The sequence below is a fragment of the Balaenoptera ricei genome, chromosome 3, assembly GCF_028023285.1.
Source record: "Balaenoptera ricei isolate mBalRic1 chromosome 3, mBalRic1.hap2, whole genome shotgun sequence".
Classification (NCBI taxonomy): domain Eukaryota; kingdom Metazoa; phylum Chordata; class Mammalia; order Artiodactyla; family Balaenopteridae; genus Balaenoptera; species Balaenoptera ricei.
The window spans coordinates 59,601,205-59,622,535 of NC_082641.1; the positions used below are offsets into that span (position 1 = coordinate 59,601,205).

The 21,331-nt window shown below is 35.7% G+C and overlaps 1 protein-coding gene across 3 annotated transcripts in view; it reads right to left on the reverse strand.

The window, feature by feature from the left end:
* ANKRD31 (ankyrin repeat domain 31) overlaps positions 1-21,331 on the reverse strand; it is a 131,889-nt gene that overhangs the window by 89,193 nt on the left and 21,365 nt on the right. For all 3 annotated transcript variants that reach the window (XR_009502635.1, XM_059919352.1, XM_059919351.1), the window contains exons 5-9: positions 19,140-19,216; positions 17,575-17,618; positions 14,186-14,806; positions 11,685-11,956; positions 9,249-9,358 (exon numbers count right to left, since the gene is read on the reverse strand). Coding sequence is in view for 2 of the 3 variants with exons in the window: in XM_059919352.1 (XP_059775335.1) it covers positions 9,249-9,358; positions 11,685-11,956; positions 14,186-14,806; positions 17,575-17,618; positions 19,140-19,216 (1,124 nt within the window). In the remaining variant the exon portion in view is untranslated. The remainder of the gene's footprint in view (positions 1-9,248; positions 9,359-11,684; positions 11,957-14,185; positions 14,807-17,574; positions 17,619-19,139; positions 19,217-21,331) is intronic.

The window sequence follows — 21,331 nt, forward strand, 5'->3', positions numbered from 1 at the left end:
TTTCCAGTTTCATCTAAATAACCTGCCCCATCCTAAAACCTCAGAAAGGTAATTGAGTACTGCAGCAGATTTCTTAATGGACCACAATTTAACTCCTTTGTTTTTATTTGATTCCCTCCATTCAGTTCCACTGTAAAACAAACCAACTGCTGAACACCTGAGCCTGCCTTCCCCCACCCCAGACTACAAAGCATTCCGCTCCCACCAGATACACTATATGCAAAAATCAATAGTCTTTACTCCCAGATCTGTCTTTTCCAGTTGTACCTGCTATTATAAATATGCAACTTATTCAAAATAACAAATTAAGAATACAAAAATTTTCAATGAAAACTAAGTTGTGAAAGACATTCACTTCCAATCATGACTAAATAACTGCTGTGACTTGCCCTCCCATTGTAAACAACTAGAATATTAAACAAAATATATAGGGGAAAAAGACCCTTTATTCAGACGTTGGAAAACAGGTAGTTCAGACCTATTTGACTCCCCTGAGTGAAGACAAACAATGAAGTGAGCCCTAAGGTCACTCACTCTAGCTTCTTGTCTGGAGGCTTTTCACAGTATAGCACAAGCATAGCAAGGTGATTCTGCTGAGCTAGGGAGACAGAGGTCAGAGTCTGGGGAGGCTGGGGTGAACAGAATTTACAGGGCAGGGCACCAGAGATGAGAGCGTAGAGAAAAGGCACCAGAAATCTATAAGAAGGGCTCCTTGAGTCGTTATCTGAATACTGAACTGCTCATGCGTGGGGCGAATCTTCATGGGGCTGGGCAAGAACAATTACCCAGGAACTATAAAGTAACAACCATCAGAGATCACACAGGCTGTGAGACATTCACATTCCTGCCAGGCTGAGGAGAGAGACCTTGCTGAACTACTGGAACATTCAGAGAGACCTTTAATGGGTCATGTCATAGTAGGAGAGCTAAACTAATCCTAGAGTAAGGCCTACACTAGACCTGCCTAACAAGGTTTTTTAAAAAGTGTTGAAAGGATCAAACTTATCTTCAAGTAACTTGTTGGCCAAAACAAAAATCAACACTCTTAAAATGCACAAAATGACACTGAATAACATTCTGCTGCATATGGATACCCAATTGTTCTCCACTACAAAGGCCTTGTGCCTTTGTCAAAACTCAGGGTTTATTTCTGAACTCCCTTCTCCTTCCATGGACCTATTTCCCTATCTTGATGCCAATATCATGCTGTTTTGATTACGCCATATAATAATTCTTGAAATCAGGTAGTGTTAGCCCTTTAACTTTGTTCTTTATCAGAACTGTCTTACTATTCTAGATTCTTTGCATTCCATATGAATTTTAGAACCAGCTTTGGAATTTCTACAAGAAAATCCTACAAGAATTTTGATTGAGATTGTGTAGAATCCATAAATATACCTGAGTAGAAATAACATCTTAATAATACTGTCTTCTGACTCAATCTCTCTCCATTTCTCTCCATCAAATTTTCTGTGTTTTCTCTGTTTAATATTTTGTAGGTTTCAGTGTACCTGTCTTTTACACCTTTTGCTAAATTTTATCCGTTTTTCACATTTTTTGAAACTGCGGCATAAATTTCACTTTCTAATTGTTTGTTGCTAGAATACAGAAATATAATTAATATTTGTATATTGATCTTGTATCATGCAACTTTGCTAAACTCACTTATAGTTGCTTTTACTGTAGATTCCATCAGGTTTTCTATATAGACGATTATGTCACTTGTGACTAAAAACTGTTTTACTTCTTCTTTTCCAACATGGATGCCTTTTATTTGTTTTTCTTCCTGACTGTACTGGCTAGGACCTCCAGTACAATGATCAACAGAAGTGGTGGGAACAGACATCCCTGTCTTATTTCTGATCTTAGGGGGAAAGCATTCAGTCTTTCACCATTAAGTATGACAGCTGTGTATTTTTTTTGTAGATGCTCTTTGTCAGATTAACCAAGTTCCCCTCTATTCTGAGTTTGCTGAGAGTTTTCATCAGTAATGGATGTTAGGTATTGTCAAAATCTTTCTCTGCATCATCTACTATGATGATCATATGGTTTTTCTTTTTTAGCTTATTAATATAACAAATTACAGTGATTGATTTTCAAATGTAATGTAATGTAAATTTTTTGTTCTAGTTCCATAAAAAATGCCATTGGTAATTTGATACGGATTGCATTGAATCTGTAGATTGCTTTGGGTAGTATAGTCATTTTCACAATATTGATTCTTCCAATCCAAGAACATGGTATATCTCTCCATCTGTTGGTATCATCTTTAATTTCTTTCATCAGTGTCTTATAGTTTTCTGCACAGTCTTTTGTCTCCCTAGGTAGGTTTATTCCTAGGTATTTTATTCTTTTTGTTGCAATGGTAAATGGGAGTGTTTCCTTAATTTCTCTTTCAGAATTTTCATCATTAGTGTACAGGAATGCAAGAGATTTCTGTGCATTGATTTTGTATCCTGCAACTTTACCAAATTCATTGATTAGCTCTAGTAGTTTTCTGGTGGCATTTTTAGGATTCTCTGTGTATCTTGTCATCTGCAAACAGTGACAGTTTTACTTCTTCTTTTCCAATTTGTATTCCTTTTATTTCTTTTTCTTCTCTGACTGCCATGGCTAGGACTTCCAAAACTATGTTGAATAACAGTGGTGAGAGTGGACATCCTTGTCTTCTCCCTGATCTTAGAGGAAATGCTTTCAGTTTTTCACCATTGAGAATGATGTTTGCTGTGGGTTTGTCGTACATGGCCTTTATTATGTTGAGGTAGGTTCCCTCTATGCCCACTTTCTGGAGAGTTTTTGTCCTAAATGGGTGTTGATTTTTGTCAAAAGCTTTTTCTGCATCTATTGAGATGATCATATGCTTTTTATTCTTCAGTTTGTTAATATGGTGTATCTCATTGATTGATTTGCATATATTGAAGAATCCTTGCATCCCTGGGATAAATCCCACTTGATCGTGGTGTATGATCCTTTTAATGTGTTGTTGGATTCTGTTTGCTAGTATTTTGTTGAGAATTTTTGCATCTCTATTCATCAGTGATACTGCTCTGTAATTTTCTTTTTTTGTAGTATCTTTGTCTGGTTTTGGTATCAGGGTGATGGTGGCCTCATAGAATGAGTTTGGGAGTGTTCCTTCCTCTGCAATTTTTGGAAAGAGTTTGAGAAGGATAGGTGTTAGCTCTTCTCTAAATGTTTGATAGAATTCACCTGTGAAGCCATCTGGTCCTGGACTTTTGTTTGTTGGAAGATCTTTATCACAGTTTCAATTTCATTACTTGTGATTGGTCTGTTCATATTTTCTATATCTTCCTGGTTCAGTCTTGGAAGGTTATACCTTTCTAAGAATTTGTCCATTTCTTCCAGGTTGTCCATTTTATTGGCATAGAGTTGCTTGTAGTAGTCTCTTAGGATGCTTTGTATTTCTGCGGTGTCTACTGTAACTTCTCATTTTTCATTTCTGATTTTACTGATTTGAGCCCTCTCTCTCTTTTTCTTGATGAGTCTGGCTAATGGTTTATCAATTTTGTTTATCTTCTCAAAGAACCAGCTTTTAGTTTTATTGATCTTTGCTATTGTTTTCTTTGTTTCTATTTCATTTATTTCTGCTCTGATCTTCATGGTTTCTTTCCTTCTGCTAACTTTGGGTTTTGTTTGCTCTTCTTTCTCTAGTTCCTTTAGGTGTAAGGTTAGATTGTTTACTTGAGATTTTTCTTGTTTCTTGAGGTAGGCTTGTATAGCTATAAACTTCCCTCTTAGAACTGCTTTTGCTGCATCCCATAGGTTTTGGATCGTCGTGTTTTCATTGTCATTTGTCTCTAGGTATTTTTTGATTTCCTCTCTGATTTCGTCAGTGATCTCTTGGCTCTTTAGTAACGTATTGTTTAGCTTCCATGTGTTTGTGTTTTTTACGTTTTTTTCCCTGTAATTCATTTCTAATCTCATAGCGTTGTGGTCAGAAAAGATGCTTGATATGATTTCAATTTTCTTAAATTTACTGAGGCTTGATTTGTGACCCAAGATGTGATCTATCCTGGAGAATGGTCCGTGCGCACTTGAGAAGAAAGTGTAATCTGCTGTTTTTGGATGGAATGTCCTATAAATATCAATTAAATCTGTCTGGTCTATGGTGTCATTTAAAGCTTCTGTTTCCTTATTCATTTTCATTTTGGATGATCTGTCCATTGGTGTAAGTGAGGTGTTAAAGTTTCCCACTATTATTGTGTTACTGTTGATTTCCTCTTTTAGAGCTGTTGGCAGTTGCCTTATGTATTGAGGTGCTCCTATGTCGGGTGCATATATATTTATAATTGTTATATCTTCTTCTTGGATTGATTCCTTGATCATTATGTAGTGTCCTTCCTTGTCTCTTGTAACATTCTTTATTTTAAAGTCTATTTTATCTGATATGAGTATTGCTACTCCAGCTTTCTTTTGATTTCCATTTGCATGGAATATCTTTTTCCATCCCCTCATTTTCAGTCTGTATGTGCCCCTAGGTCTGAAGTGGGTCTCTTGTAGACAGCATATATATGGGTCTTGTTTTTGTATCCATTCAGCGAGCCTGTGTCTTTTGGTTGGAGCATTTAATCCATTCACGTTTAAGGTAATTATTGATACGTATGTTCCTATGACCATTTTCTTAATTGTTTTGGGTTTGTTTTTGCAGGTCCTTTTCTTCTCTTGTGTTTCCCACTTAGAGAAGTTCCTTTAGCATTTGCTGTAGAGCTGGTTTCGTGGTGCTGAATTCTCTTAGGTTTTGCTTGTCTGTAAAGCTTTTGATTTCTCCATCGAATCTGAATGAGATCCTTGCTGGGTAGAGTAATCTTGGCTGTAGGTTCTTCCCTTTCATCACTTTAAGTATATCATGCCACTCCCTTCTGGCTTGTAGAGTTTCTGCTGAGAAATCAGCTGTTAACCTTATGGGAGTTCCCTTGTATGTTATTTGTCATTTTTCCCTTGCTGCTTTCAATAATTTTTCTTTGTCTTTAATTTTTGCCAATTTGATTACTATGTGTCTCGGCATGTTTCTCCTTGAGTTTATCCTGTATGGGACTCGCTGCGTTTCCTGGACTCGGGTGGCTATTTCCTTTCCCATGTTAGGGAAGTTTTTGACTATAATCTCTTCAAATATTTTCTCGGGTCCTTTCTCTCTCTCTTCTTCTGGGACTCCTATAATGCGAATGTTGTTGCGTTTAATGTTGTCCCAGAGGTCTCTTAGGCTGTCTTCATTTCTTTTCATTCCTTTTTCTTTATTCTGTTTTGCAGCAGAGAATTCCACCATTCTGTCTTCCAGGTCAGTTATCCGTTCTTCTGCCTCAGTTATTCTGCTATTGATTCCTTCTAGTGTAGTTTTCATTTCAGTTATTGTATTGGTCATCTCTGTTTGTTTGTTCTTTAATTCTTCTAGGTCTTTGTTAAACATTTCTTGCATCTTCTCCATCTTTGCCTCCATTCTTTTTCCAAGGTCCTGGCTCATCTTCACTATCATTATTCTGAATTATTTTTCTGGAAGGTTGCCTATCTCTACTTCATTGAGTTGTTTTTCTGGAGTTTTATCTTGTTCCTTCATCTGGTACATAGCCCTCTGCCTTTTCATCTTGTCTATCTTTCTGTGAATGTGGTTTTTGTTCCACAGCCTGCAGGATTGTAGTTCTTCTTGCTTCTGCTGTCTGCCCTCTGGTGGATGAGGCTATCTAAGAGGCTTGTGCAAGTTTCCTGATGGGAGGGACTGGTGGTGGGTAGAGCTGACTGTTGCTCTGGTAGGCAGAGCTCAGTAAAACTTTAATTCGTTTGACTGTTGATGGGTGGGGCTGGGTTCCCTCCCTGTTGGTTGTTTGGCCTGAGGCAACCCAACACTGGAGCTTACCTGGGCTCTTTGGTGGGGCTAATGACAGACTCTGGGAGGGCTCATGCCAAGGAGTACTTCCCATAACTTCTGCTGCCAGTGTCCTTGTCCTCATGGTGAGACACAGCCACCCCTCACCTCTGCAGGAGACCCCCCAACACCAGCAGGTAGGTCTGGTTCAGTCTCCCCTGGGGTCACTGCTCCTTCCCCTGGGTCCCAATGCGCACACTACTTTGTGTGTGTCCTCCAAGAGTGGAGTCTCTGTTTCCCCCAGTCCTGTCGAAGTCCTGCAATCAAATCTCACTAGGCTTCAAAGTCTGATTCTCTAGGAATTCCTCCTCCCATTGCCGGACCCCCAGGTTGGGAAGCCTGACATGGGGCTCAGAACCTTCACTCCAGTGGGTGGACTTCTGTGGTATAAGTGTTCTCCAGTCTGTGAGTCACCCACCCACCAGTTATGGGATTCGATTTTACTCTGATTGCGCCCCTCCTACCATCTCATTGTGGCTTCTCCTTTGTCTTTGGATGTGGGGTATCTTTTTTTTTTTTTTTTTTAATACATTTATTTATTTATTTATTTTTGCTGCGTTGGGTCTTCGTTTTTGTGCGAGGGCTTTCTCTAGTTGCGGCGAGTGGGGGCCACTCTTCATCGCGGTGCGTGGGCCTCTCACTATCGCGGCCTCTCTTGTTGCGGAGCATAGGCTCCAGATGCGCAGGCTCAGTAGTTGTGGCTCACGGGCCCAGTTGCTCCGCGGCATGTGGGATCTTCCCAGACCAGGGCTCGAACCCGTGTCCCCTGCATTGGCAGGCAGATTCTCAACCACTGCGCCACCAGGGAAGCCTTATGGGGTATCTTTTTTGGTGAGTTCCAGTGTCTTCCTGTTGATAACTGTCCAGCAGCTAGTTGTGATTCTGGTGTTCTCACAAGAGGGAGTGACAGCACGTCCTTCTACTCTGCCATCTTGGTTCCTCTCCCCTCACCTTCATTTTTGAAAGATATTTTGCTAGGTATAGAATTCTAGGTTCTAGTTATAGAATTCTATAGAATTTCTTTTAGTACTTTAAAGCTGCTGCGCCACTGTCTTCTTGCTTGCATTGTTTCCAACAAGAAATTTGATATCACCCTTATGACATGAAAAAAAAAAACCATGGCCTTTTTTTCCTTATCAACACATACATATTCTTCTGACTTCTTAAATGACTGAATATTATTTCATTGGTTACATTATAATTTGTTAACTATTCACTTAATTTAGATTGTTTCTAGTCATTATATTATAATAAACAATGCTGTAATGAACATCTGTATAAAATATATTTACATATTTAAGAAAATACAGCCATAGAATAAATCCCTTTAAGTAGAATTGCTGATTCAAAAGAATTGTGATTTAAAATTCTGATGAATGTAAATAAACTGCCCTATAAAAAGACTGAAAAAACTTCTACCCAAAACATATGAGATTGTTTACTTTTTCCACATTCTTGCCACTGGGAATTCTCAAATGTTTATTGGCATTCTCTTAGGTGAAAACTGTACTTCTTAATTTGCATTTCTTTAAGTATGAGTGAGATGTTAATCTTTTCAGGTGTTTACATTTTTTTTTTCTGTGAACTCTTATTTTTCTTTATCCTTACTGTTTTGTAAGAGCTCTTTGCATACTAGTATAATTAGCCCCTTGTCATGTGTTATTAATATTTCTTCTGTGTTTGATGATTGGTTTTCTGTAGGATATCTTTCTATACAATTTTTAAAAAAATATATATAGTCAATTTTATCATTCTTTTCCCTCCTGGCTTCTGGTTTTGAATTGTTCTTTACAAAGGGTTTTTCCAAGATTATAAAAAGATTCACTTGTCTTTTCTCCTACAACTTTTTTTTTCCCTTTAACTCTGGCCAGACTGGAATTAAATTTGGTATAAGGAATGTTATAGGGATCCAACTGTTTGTGTTTTTCACTATTTATTATTTAGTCCTTCTTTCTGCCATCAATTTGAGATGCCATATTTATCACAGACCTACCCCCATATTTCCATTGTATCTGGCTTCTACATCTAAACCCTTTATTCTGTTTCACTGACTTATCTGTCTATTCCTGTGCCAGTACCAACTTATTTTAACTTCTATTGTTTTCTAATTGCTTTCACATTATGTACAGCAGGTTCCTGCCTCTCTACTCTCCCTTTGTTTTATTTTTCAGAATTTTCTTGGTTAGTCTTTTATATTTACTTTTCCAGCTGAAATTTTGTATCATTCTCATAGCTAACCTCCAGCCCTATAAAACAAAACCATTAACAAATACACAAAAATCTGTTTTTGATTGAGCTCTCATGCATTTACAGAATAATTTAGGGAGACATAAGTTTCTTACAATACTGAATCTTTATGGTCAAGAATAAGGCTCTTCTTTCCATTTATTCAAGTCTTTTTTATGTCCCTCAGCATAATTTTTACACTTTCTTCTTACAGGTATGGCAATTTCTTATTAGGTATATAAGCAGGTATTTTCTCTTTTGTAACTATTATAAATGGGATCTTCTCTTATATTTTGTAACTGGGTAATACTTATGTATATGAAAGGTATATACTTTTGTCTTCTTTTGGTTTATTGAATTTTTTAAACTTTTTAGCTGGAAATAATTTCTGATTTATAAAAAAGTTGTAAAAATAAAACAAAGGATTCCCCCATTGTTAACATTTTGCCGCCACTTAAATCATTCTATCTCCCTCTTTATATATACATACACATGCACACAGACACATATACAGATAATGAATAACTTGCATACACCATGCCTCTTTACTTACTAATACTTAAGAGCATATTCTCTAAAAGCAAGGACACTATCTTACATAACCAAATTATTAGATTAAGAAAATTTAACATTGATACAATATTATTCTTTAATCTACAGTCCATACTTCAATTCTGCCAACTGTCCCGCCATCTATTATTTTGTAACCAGTACTCCTAGGTTCTTATTATTTCTGATAGTTTTTTAGTTCATTCTTTGGGGTTTTATATATAGGAACAAAGAAATAACATCTAAATATATAATAATTTCCTCTATTTATTCTTCTGGTTATAATTTCCCAAAGCCTATGCTAGGTTAGTCACACCACAAATAGGTCAGATATCTAAATTTGAAAAGGGTTCTGAAACTATTCTCTTAAAAGTACAAGTACAGGAAATATACCAGCCTATGAGGCAGAAGTTCAGGATCCTAGTTATATTACTAATGAGCTGTGCAGTGCTGGGGGAAATCCTTAACCTCTCTGAACTTCCTCATCAGCAGAATGAGAAAGTTGAGACATATAATCTCTAAATCCTTTTTTAGTACCAGGAGTCTATATTTTTGTAAGTTACTTATTAAAGAAATAAAGAAATAAAATAGGCCTCACCATTTTTCCCTGCAAGTTTTCTGTTTTTCCTGAGCTGTTTCCCACTCTTGAGTCTGGATGAACGCACAGTCTTCCCTTTACCTTCAATCCTTAAAGCAGGATTCTGCATTCTTGAAAAATAAATGTGCTTTTAAAATTATTATCATGTTCTCCACAACCGTTCAAAGAGAATCATACCGAATTTTTGACTAAATTTTTTTAAAACTCAAAGATATTTTACTGAGCTGTTGTCAAGCAGGATGGCAGTTTTAAATATGGACATGGCTCCTGAGTAAACTGCAGATAATTCTGTGACAGACGTGCCAGTCATTATGGTTTCTTTGTCTTTGTGCCACCTATGGGTTTCTCTCCTTTAGGGATAGTCACCTATAAGTGAGTATTCTGAGGCTCCTGTCCCTCACTCCCCACGCTGGCATGCCACTATCCACTCTATTCACAACTTCTAGGAAAAAAGAGGCAGGCAAAAAAAAAAGAACTTGCCCTGTGGTATGGCACTGATCAAAAACTGTAAAATACTGGCATAAAAGCATATATGGGTAGGTTTATTTTGGTTCTCTCTATTCTGAGAGCCCCAAAATAAACCTACCCATATATGGTCAATTAATCTATGACAAAAGAGCCAAGAATATACAATGGGGAAAGGACAGTCTCTTCAATAAATGGTGTTGGGAAAACTGGACAGCCAAATGCAAAAGAATAAAGCTGGATCACAATCTTACACCATATACAAAAATCAACTCAAAATGGATTGAAGACTTGAAAGTAAGACTTGAAACCATAGAACTCCTAGGAAAAAACATAAGTAAGCACCTTGACATCAGTCTTGGCAATGATTTTTTGGATTTGACACCAAAAGCAAAAATAAAGAAGTGAGACTACATCAACCTAAAAAGTTTCTGTACAGCAAGTGAAACTATCAACAAAATGAAAAGACAACCTACCAAATGGGAGAAAATATTTGCAAATCATATACTTGAAAAGGGATTAATATCCAAAACATATAAAGAACCCATACAACTCAATAGCAAAAAGAAAAGCAATCCGATTAAAAAATGTGAGAGGAACTAAAAAGACATTTCCAAAGAAGGCATCCAAATGGCCAGCAGGTACATGAAAAGGTGCTTAGCATCACTGATCATCAGGGAAATGTAAATCAAAACCACAATGAGATATCACCCCACACCAGTCAGAATGGCCATCATCAAAAAGTCTACAAATAATAAATGTTGGAGAGGGTGTGGAGAAAAGGGAACCCTCTTGCACTGTTGGTGGGAATGTAAATTGGTGCAACCATGACGGAAAACAGTATGGAGATTCCTCAAAAATTAAAAATAGAACTACCATATGATCCAGCAATTCCACTCCTGGGTATTTATCCAAAGGAAACAAAATCACTATCTCAAAATAATATCTGCAGTCCCATTTTTTTTTTTAATTAATTAATTTATTTATGGCTGTGTTGGGTCTTCGTTTCTGTGCGAGGGCTTTCTCTAGTTGCAGCAAGTGGGGGCCACTCTTCATCGCGGTGTGCGGGCCTCTCATTATTGCGGCCTCTCTTGTTGTGGAGCACAGGCTCCAGACGCACAGGCTCAGTAATTGTGGCTCACGGGCTTAGTTGCTCCGCGGCATGTGGGATCTTCCCAGACCAGGGCTCGAACCCGTGTGCCCCGCATTGGCAGGCAGATTCTCAACCACTGCACCACCAGGGAAGCCCCTGCAGTCCCATTTTTACTGTGGCTTTACTTACAATAGTCAAGACATGCAAGCAACCTAAATATCCATCGATGGATGAATAAATAAAGAAAATGTGATACACACACACACACAATGGAATGGTATTCAGCCATAGAAAAGAAAAAATCCTGCCATTTGCTAGAACATGAATGGGCCTTGAGAGCATTATGCTAAGTGAAATAAGTCAGAGAAAGACAAATACCATATGATCTCACTTACATGTGGAATCTGAAACAAAAAAACAAAAACCCTAAACTAATAGATACAGAGAACAGACTGGTTCTGGAGGTAGGAGACAGTGTGGGTGGGTGAAATGGGTGAAGGTGGTCAAAAGGTACAAACTTCCAGTTATAAGATAAATAAGTCCAGGGGATGTTATGTACAGCATGGTGACTATAGTTAATAATACTGTATTGTATATTTGAGAAGTTGCTTAGAGAGTAGACCTTAAAAGTTCTCATCACAAGAAAAAAAATTTGTAACTATGTGTGGTGAGAGATGTTAAAGAAAGAAAATTAGCATTAAGCTAAAATACAACAATTTCCCATTACATTGTCTTAAAAAAAGAAAGTAAAAGAGTTTTCTGGGGGTCTTTTAAATTGCAAAATAAATAAAATAACAACACTGAAAAATAAAGTTCTTTAGAGGTAAACTGACTCTAATGTCCCAAACACAGAATTATCTATTAGGTTGGTAGTATACCTGAAATTCTCAGTTGAAGAGTTATTATTTGTTTGATCCTCACAGCCAAGTATTTTGGGTAAAATCTTTTCTGGCATCTTATACATGTCATCTGTGGGCTTTGCATCTCTGCCTACTTTCAGTCTGGACGATCTCCTTAACACACATGGAGTGTCCTGGTCAGAGCTATTTTCCACCGGATTTGAATTTCCCTTATTATTTAGTGGATCACAAGAGGTGACATTTTGATGAACCAAAGTTTGCAATCCAAATGGATTTGGGTCTTCTAGACTCTGTAATAAGATGTAAATACATACACAAATAATTACAACAATGCAAAAAAATAAAATAAAATTAGAATAAATTAAGCTTTATCTTGTCCTTTGATTACACAAAAATACCTTATAAGATGCAAATACAAAAACCCATAGACATATGTGAACATAATGAAAATTTTATCATAATTAATTAAACAAATGACAATGCAGATTTAAAAGCCTAAGACAAGAAAAGCATAAGTAAATATTATTTTTATCAATATTCATCCTTAAAACTCAAGGATAAACCTAAGGCCACTCTGGGTGCTTTAATTTCACGGGAAATGGGTAGCACGAAATGACGAGACACATAAAAACAGTAGTACTGTCACGCCAGGCCAGATCAGTGTTCTATTCAGCCTAGTATTTTGTTATTTGATAGCAACAGTAAGTGATATTTGTGGGACGAGATACTATATAACTTCCATTACATTGATTTTAAAAGGTTAGCAGTATATCATGAATGGCTCTAAGTTCCCCTTAATAATCCATTATAGATTTAACTTTCGTGGGGATACACATTTTTATACATATCACGTAAACCTTTCTTGAGCTTATTTATATATCCAGCTTGCAAAGCTTCTCAAGGTAACAAGTTTCATATTTTTAAAAAAATATTTATTTATTTATTTATTTATTTGGCTGCACTGGGTCTTAGTTGCAGCACACGGGGTCTTTGTTGCCACATGTGGGATCTTCGTTGCGGCATACGGGATCTTTAGTTGTGGCATGCGGGATCTAGTTCCCTGACCAGGGATCGAACCCGGGCCCCCTGCATTGGGAGCGCAGAGTCTTAACAACTGGACCACCAGGGAAGTCCCACAAGTTTCATATTTTTATTATAGCTAAGTAAAAGAGTATTTAATTTGATTTGTTCTAAATCAATCTCTTTTCTACTTCTAAGTAGACTTTTTTTTTGAAGACCTCCTAAGTTCATGCTCACTCTATCAATACCAGTCATAATTTCCTACACTTTACTCATATTACCTCTTTTTAGATTAGAATCCTGGAATGTTTAACTTAATCTTCATGCCCTATCCCCATGATTAGCTTCTCTTTTTCTGGATTTTTAAACATATCATTATGTCTGTTTTGAAATTTTTTGACCAGAATTGCATGCAGTATTATTCCAGGTGTGTATGTTATAACCTGAGCTTAGTATCATGTTATTTAAATCTTCCAAGAAATGTTCACAGGAGCATTTTGGTAATAGCCGGAAGGAGAATAGAAAAGAAAAGAAAAAAAAATCCAAATGACCATCATTAGTGAATTGGTTAAATAAATTATATTATTATACACACACACACACACACAAACACACCCATAGAGTGGAATATCATTCAACAAGTAGAAAGATCTAAGTAGTGCTACATTTGTTGACACAGAAAGATAACCACGATGTATTATTAAATTTTTAAAACAAGTTGCAAAGTATTATGTATAATATAATCCCATTTATATAAAATAAACTTACATAGAATATGCATAGAAAAAAATGGAGACATGCAGCAAACTGTTAACAATGATTATCTCTGGAAAGTGGAATTGTGGGAGACTTCCTCTTACTGTAATGTTTGACTTTTTTATTATAATGAGGATGTGTTACTATTATAATCAGGGAAAAATAAAGATTATTTTTAAAAAGAAAAAAACTGTCAACATGAAAAAGGGACTTGGCAAGTGATAGGCCACTCCAGGGTCTCCAAGCATAATAGTCCAGGAATTCTAAACCCAAGAACTGTGTCACCTGACAGTATCCTCAGACACAGTATGCAAAGTTGTACTGAAGCCAGGCACAATTTTCTCCCTCTCCTGGCAGTCCAATTGCATATATTTTACTTCCAACTAGAAACTGATGTGGGGTATCTTATCTCTACTCTGCACCCAGGCAGACATAGTGATTTTCTGAGCTAACCGGGAAAATTCTGGTAACAAATTTTTTCCTTCTTCTATATAAACAATGTAATGATGATATATCTTCTCAGGTTTTCAGAGGAGAAACTTATCTATTTTAACTTTTAACCCCTTGAAAACTCTACCCCGGGAACCTCGAAAAAGGTAACTATATGCTTCAAAGTCAAAAAGTATCTTCTGAGTGTTGGTATTTGGGTAGAAGGTTTGAATTTAAAATAAGGTATATGGGCAATGAAGACTTGTTAAAGGTCACTATAAAAGGCAAAATCATAGACTCATACTTGCACTTACTTGCTGCACTGAAAGATGCTTGTCCTGTAGCTCACCTAACTTGGAATCTTGTTCAAATTGTTGAGTAGAACAAAGAGTCTCAAAATTCACCTCTGCTATTTGTGTACAATCTTCATCAGTCTGAGACATATTGGGCTCCACTCCTAAACATTCATTTCCAGCACTGAGACTGATATCTCCCTCTTTTCTGTGACAGATGGGTTCCACCTTGGCTTCTGACAACGTGTTTAAGGCTGCTAACGACTCAGCTGGCAATGCATCATCCTTTGAGCTTTCTAGTAAATCTTTGTGACATGTCAAAGGTATTGATATGGAACTCGAAGAATTGTTCAATGGGTTCATCAACTCTCCACGTTCAAAATCACTCATTATTCTAATCGGTCTTTCCTCCTGGGTGATTTCTGGTGATGTCAGTAACTTTTCTAAGGCAGACACAAAAGTTTCAAGAGAGCTTTCTTCATCTTTGGTTTCTTCAGAAGTCATGGTCAATGTGACTTCCTTGCTAGGCTCCTTCTCTGGCTCTATTAACGAGTTCTCCTTTATAGCAAATGTATCAAATTCTTTAATAGTGGTACTTGAGAGAAGGCTTATTTCAGGAGAGTCTCTGTCTCTACTTAGTTCCTGTATATTCCAAATAGAATTTACATCATTATTACATATACAAAAAAGTGTTTAAAATGAAAATGTTATAGTTTTCTAGTTCATCATGTTGCTAAGTTACCACCAAAAAGCTTTATCAACTTTCCTCCCTTCCATAAATAAAAATACTCTTTATTACTTTCCTATACCAAATTACTAATGACTGTGAACACATGGTTAAACATTTAATAGTAGACCAAGGGTAAAATTGGCCGGGCCATAATTACAGATGGCAAATTATCTATTCAGCTAAGTTTAAATTATCTGGGCTAAGGGAAGAGGCAGAGATAACATGGATAGTTAAATTAACAGATAATCTAAAAACTTCACTGCAGTTAATAGTTGAAAAATTCTCCCTTGTTAAAAATCCCTATTGAATTTTATTAATTAACCAGGAACAAAATTGGTATAGTTTCACCTTCCTTTTATTCCCCACCTCTGTATGCATATGTAAATGTGATGTAAAAAGGCCAAAGGACAGGTGGTCAGGGAGGAGAAAAGGAGAAATGAAAACAGTTCTATGTAAATATTACAAGCTCTGGCTATAAATCAATGGTTCTGACTTGTGGTTGTTTTAAACAAAAAACACAAAACTACAAAACACAAAATGACTATTATTTTCAAAGACATCACCTTAATAGGTCATACCTGTTCTCTCAATATTTCCAATAATCAAAATATTATTAGACTTCCTCTTTTGAAAGCACTTTCAATATTGTTTATAAGCCATTCAAGAAAATCAGTCTCAATAACTTAATGGCACTAACTTTTTTTCAACATTTAAAACTGTTAATTTGCTTGACCTTAAATAACAGAATGGGTTTCAGTGACTTTTGCCTGTTTCTAAAAATCAAATCCACCTTCACTGACACATCACTCTGCCAGAATGCACTGTAACTTGTAAGCCCTCTAATACTATGATTTGATTTGAATAAGGGAAGTGAAAAACATTTTATTCTCCCTCTCTTCCTTTTCTACCTGCCACCATTTATACTCTCTGTACATAGCATCCAGAGTTTAATAAGATATATTTATTTATTAGCAATGCAAACTATAATTTGCTCAGAAAGATACAAGAAATTTAGAAGGAATTGAAGAACTGGATCCTATCCATTCTTGAAGTCATGTTCAAGATCTCCCTCTTATCTGAAGTCCTTATATCTACTAAATTCAAGGCCTTAGATCTAATAAAGTATATATATATATATATATATATATATATATATATATATATATATATATATATTTAACTCTGCCCTAAAGGAACTTAATTCCTAAATTAAGATTGAAGGCATTAATACATAAGACATTAAGTAAACTATAAATAATGTCAAAAACACTGCATGAACTCAAATGAATGGCATAAACCATAGCCCTAGTGTTACAAGAATAAGTTTTCTGGGGGGAAAGAAAGGGAGGCAGTGAAGGGTTTTCAAGATTGCCTGAAATGCTCGGTTAAACAAAGTTAAACAGGTTTATTTACTACAAGACTTTACAAAACGTGCACTATAAATCTTTGAGGAGACTTTAGGATACAGTGTTCTCTAAACTTCTTTGTTCAAAAAAATCCTTCATTCTCAGAAGATCTATTAATGTCACAGGAGGCAAGTGATAGGGAAATACTGACATAGTGAATAAGCAATGTTAAAGAGGGAGCAATTACTTTGGTCAAGATCACCACAGTCATCTGAGACAGATCCAAAGAGGAGAAGGAACTTAAGCCAGAAATTAATGATTTGTGAAGGCATAAAAGAAGGAAAAACACGTATTTCTTAAGCACCAACTAGGTACCAAACACCGTGAGCCATCACTGCTCTCAGTCCTCACTATAATCCTAAAAAATGAGTATCACTTTCCGTATATTATACATGTAAATGACACACTTGCCCTTGGAACACAACCTATGTGGTTCCAAATTTTATGCTCTTTCCCTTGCTTTCTGGCTCCTGACCTAAACAAAGGCATGGAGGTGGGAATGTGTAAGGTATCCCTGAGATGAAGTAAGGTACAGGTGTATGACAGGGTTGGCCTGGGGAGGTCCTTGATTGTTGGAGTCTGTTACGGGCAGAGACAATCTTATAGTCCTCTGATTTCCCATAGCACCAAGCAGAAAGCAAAGCCAAAACAAGCACTCACTACATGGTTACTGATTAGTAACTGGAAGATGGGAAAGCAGTATCCAGCAGGAAATATTAAAGGAACAAGGGTAATAGACAAAGCAACAGAAGGCATTTTCGCTATATCATCTCAGCAACTAGTTTGATATTAAATTATATGCTTCTCCTCTAGATAAAGAATAAAAGACTTATAATGCTAGATAAGAAACACAGATCAAGAAAATTCTATTTCATCAGAGATAAGGAAGAATAAATACTGAAATGGGTCTCCACAACAGATGTAAGAAAAGTGTCCTTGTGCTTTCTGTCTGTCTGTGGCAGCCCAGATTGAATGCGGGAATGCAGGGGAAAATTTTTTGCAACTCACAAAAAAACCTGTGAACAGTGAAAGCCTGCTTTATTCCAAAGACAGATTTACAAGAGTTTACGAGAAAAGTACTGGAAAATTATTCCCCTTAAAAAAAACCAAAAACACTGAAATGGGTTGTTACACAATTCTATCTATTGAAATGGTTTAGTCATATTCCTGCCTAGGGGAAAACTTAAATGAGCTTGATACTTTAATCAATATAATGTTTTAAAAAAAATCTAAACCCAAGATTTGAATAGCTAATTTCTATTATACAGACCAACCTTTTCTGGGTGTGTTAACACTTTAGGATCTTCAGCCTCAGGTCCTAGAAGATAACATTGTATGTTTTCATTCCAGTTTTATTAAAGCATTAAAACATATTGTCTCACTCAGCATTTCTTAATCATATAACTTGAAATGACTCCCTCAAACATTCATGTGATATATCAAATATTTAATAAATATTATACCAATTTATGATATAAAAGTATGTTGGCAATAAAATTATGAAATTCTTCCATTCCTTAAAAAAATATTTCACATGAAGCCAGGTAATATTATAATTGTTTGGAATTAGTTTAGTTAAAAACCAACCTCTCTACTTTGGCTGAGTTATCCTAAGTATTTGCAACTACATGGAAAAATCATATCTACTTTCTCTGTGTCATTATCATCTCCATTATAGGTAACAGAATTTAAATGAATTCATGCTGTTGAGTTAGGCATAAAAAGGAACATTCATGTAGCGGCCAAAAGGAATCAGGAGATGTCTTAAAGGTACATGTATCAACAAGTCTCTATTTCTTAAAGTCATTAAAAAATTTTAAACATTCTACTATAGTTGCTTTTTTTTCCTGTATTGAGACTACCTTTTGAACACTACTAACATTTTTTGAGTATCATTATGAACTCATGTTTTTTTTTTCACAAACTTATTTCCATGAACCAAAATCATGTTAGTTTTGTTCCCCAGCTAATTTGTCACAGGTTGGCCAGTGGGAGCACAATTGACCTAGCTCTTTATCCTTTTAGCACTGCCCCCTGACATCCTTGAAAGCATTTTTGTCTTCCAACAATGGTAAGATTTTCAGATCCATCCTAATATCTTCAAGCTCCAAGACAGATCAGCTATCCTTTTAGGATCCCTGGTTTCCTTGGCATTTGTACACCCATAGCACCCATACACCTGGCACTTAGCAGGCTCAATAAATATTTGTTAAAATAATGAATAAATAATATTACAGACCAAAATCCAGGCACTAGGAGTGCATGCAAGAGTTGGTGATGGCATAAGTGGTACTGCTATTGTTGTAGTAGCAACAGATCAGAAGACAGAGATTTTAAAACTTAGCTTTTCCATTTCAAGTATCATGTCCTTGTGCCTTTTCTCATAATACAAAGTTTCAATGACCACTAAGAATATTTACTACACTGTCATACAACATACATAGGAGGCACTTCAAAGTGAAAGACAGCTACCCTCTAATACAGCTGAAATCAAGTAAATGGCCTGCCTAACTGCCAGTCAAGAAAGACATGACATACATATTAAGAATGCTATGAATAGAGAAAACAAACATTGTTTTCAAATTTAAGCCCCCAAATTACAAGTCAAAAAAGTAGATGTGGAGGAGTAGGTATTGACTGCACCTGAGCTCTTTGCATATGGGCAACTTTAAGCAGCATGATTCCAAGGTCAACAGCAACACTGATTTCATATGTAAAAATGTATGGTAGCAATGTACAGTAGATCAGCCTAGTTGTAAATAAATCCATATCTAACTAAGCCTTCTATTTTTAGGCAAAGACAAATTCACTTTATATGACTCTACTCATAAAAGTGTACCTTGAATACTCTGGTGGTTCAGTGAAAGTTCAGCCTGGGGAAATGACACAGTGAACACTGGACAACTTTTTCTAATCCTAAAAAAAAAAAAACATCAATCAATTAATTAATAAATACATATAAATTTTCAAATGGAAAAACCCCCACTATTTCTCATTCAGATACAATTTAAACTTCTTTTTAATTTAAAGGAATTTCAAATAGGATCATCTTTTTTTGCTCCAATTACTAGTAATTTGTTAACATTTAAATTTCAAATGGCTGCAAAAATGGAGAGAGCCAAAAAAATTAAGGAATGAACTTTAGGAGTGTAGACAAGCTAAACTACATTTAGTTCTGAAAGTAGCTTTGGAGATGACTGTCTACCAAATAGAAAGGTGGAGTGAGAGAAAAATTGGTCCTAATTTATGAAGCTTGACTACTTAAATCCTCAAATACACTGAAAGTTTGTCATTATAGCTTGAGATGTAAGTGAAAGTCACTCATGAGAAAATTCTCAGACATTATTTACCTTTTTTGTATTTCACAGCAGGGGAAAAAAAGGTAGGAACTACTGAAGGGAAGAGGTTGAGAGCAAAATAAAGGTCATGCCTAATCTACAATTTTGATCATCTACCCTGGGATAATTAAAAGTTGAATGTAAGCTGGGACGAAGTAAGAAAGTAGCGTTGGCATATATACACTACCAAATGTAAAATAGATAGCTAGTGGGAAGCAGCTGCACGGCACAGGGAGATCAGCTCCGTGCTTTGTGACCACCTAGAGGGGTGGGATAAGGAGGGTGGGAGGGAGACGCAATAGGGAGGGGATATGGGGATATATGTATATGTATAGCTGATTCACTTTGTTATACAGCAGAAACTAACACAACACTGTAAAGCAATTATACTCCAATAAAGATGTTTAAAAAAAGTTGATTGAAGAAAAGCAATCATTTAACTATTTTTTTCTCAATCTAATTTACTATACAAATGCAATCAAGATATCTTCCTTTAAAAAAAAAAGCCTCTTGTTCCAGTTGTTTTAAGAACAGTTTTTATGAACCAGGCAAAGCTACTTGAATCCTAAGCAAGAATAATAAATTGATCATTCTCTCCTGCCTAAAAAAATAGAAGTGATCAGTATAAGCTATCTTGAAAATGAAACTGCTCGTATAGAATAATTTCTATGAGGCAAATAGAAAAGAATGCCATTTTTTTCCTAAAACATGATTCTTTGAGTACAAGCTGATTTAAAATAAAACAAAATCGTAGTTTGAATCAACAGAATTTTTTCCTTAATTATAAAAGAGAATTTATCACAGAAGTTTTGAAAATAGAGCAAACTTTCATCTAAGTTATTAAAAAATAATTATTTATATTAGGCAAGACTGCAAACAACATGCATGTCCAATATTAGAGAAATGATTAAATGAATTACAGTATATAAGTTATACAATGAAATATTATGAGGTCATTAAAATTCATGTTTTTAAAAAATATTAATGATGTGAAATAATAATTATGATAAACACTACTTAAAATTTGAAAACAGGGGGAATTCCCTGGCTGTCCAGTGGTTAGGAGGCTGGGCTTCCACTGCAGGGGGCATGGGTTTGATCCCTGGTCAGGGAACCAAGATCCCACAAGCTGCGTGGTGTGGCCAAAAAAAAAAGAAAGAAAGAAAGAAAAAAAAAAAAACAGGAAACAAAAGTATCTGCAGAATAATCCCAATTTTGTAGAAAATATGAACAAAACAAAAATATATAGAAAGCCTAAAATAAAATGTACCAAAATGTTAACAATGGTTCTCTCCAGGCTGTGAGACCATGGATGCTGCATTAGTCTTTCTTAGTCTTTTCTCTTTTTCCATTTCTGTAGATGAACTTATACTGCTGACACATTCAGTAAAAGGATTATTTTAAAATAGTGATTCTCAAACTTTTGGTCTTTGGACTCCTTTACACTCTTAAAACTTAGGAACTCAAAGAGCTTTTGTTCATGTGGCTTCTATTTATTTATATTTACATATTAGAAATTAAAATGGAGAAAAATGCTAAATAATCATTAATTTTTAAGTAACAGTAATAATCCAATATATTAATATACTGTTATGAAACATTTCTGCATTTTTCAAAATGAAAAAAAATTTAGTGAGAAAGTGGCACTGTTTCACATTTTAAAAAATCTTTTTAATGTATGGCTTAATGCAAG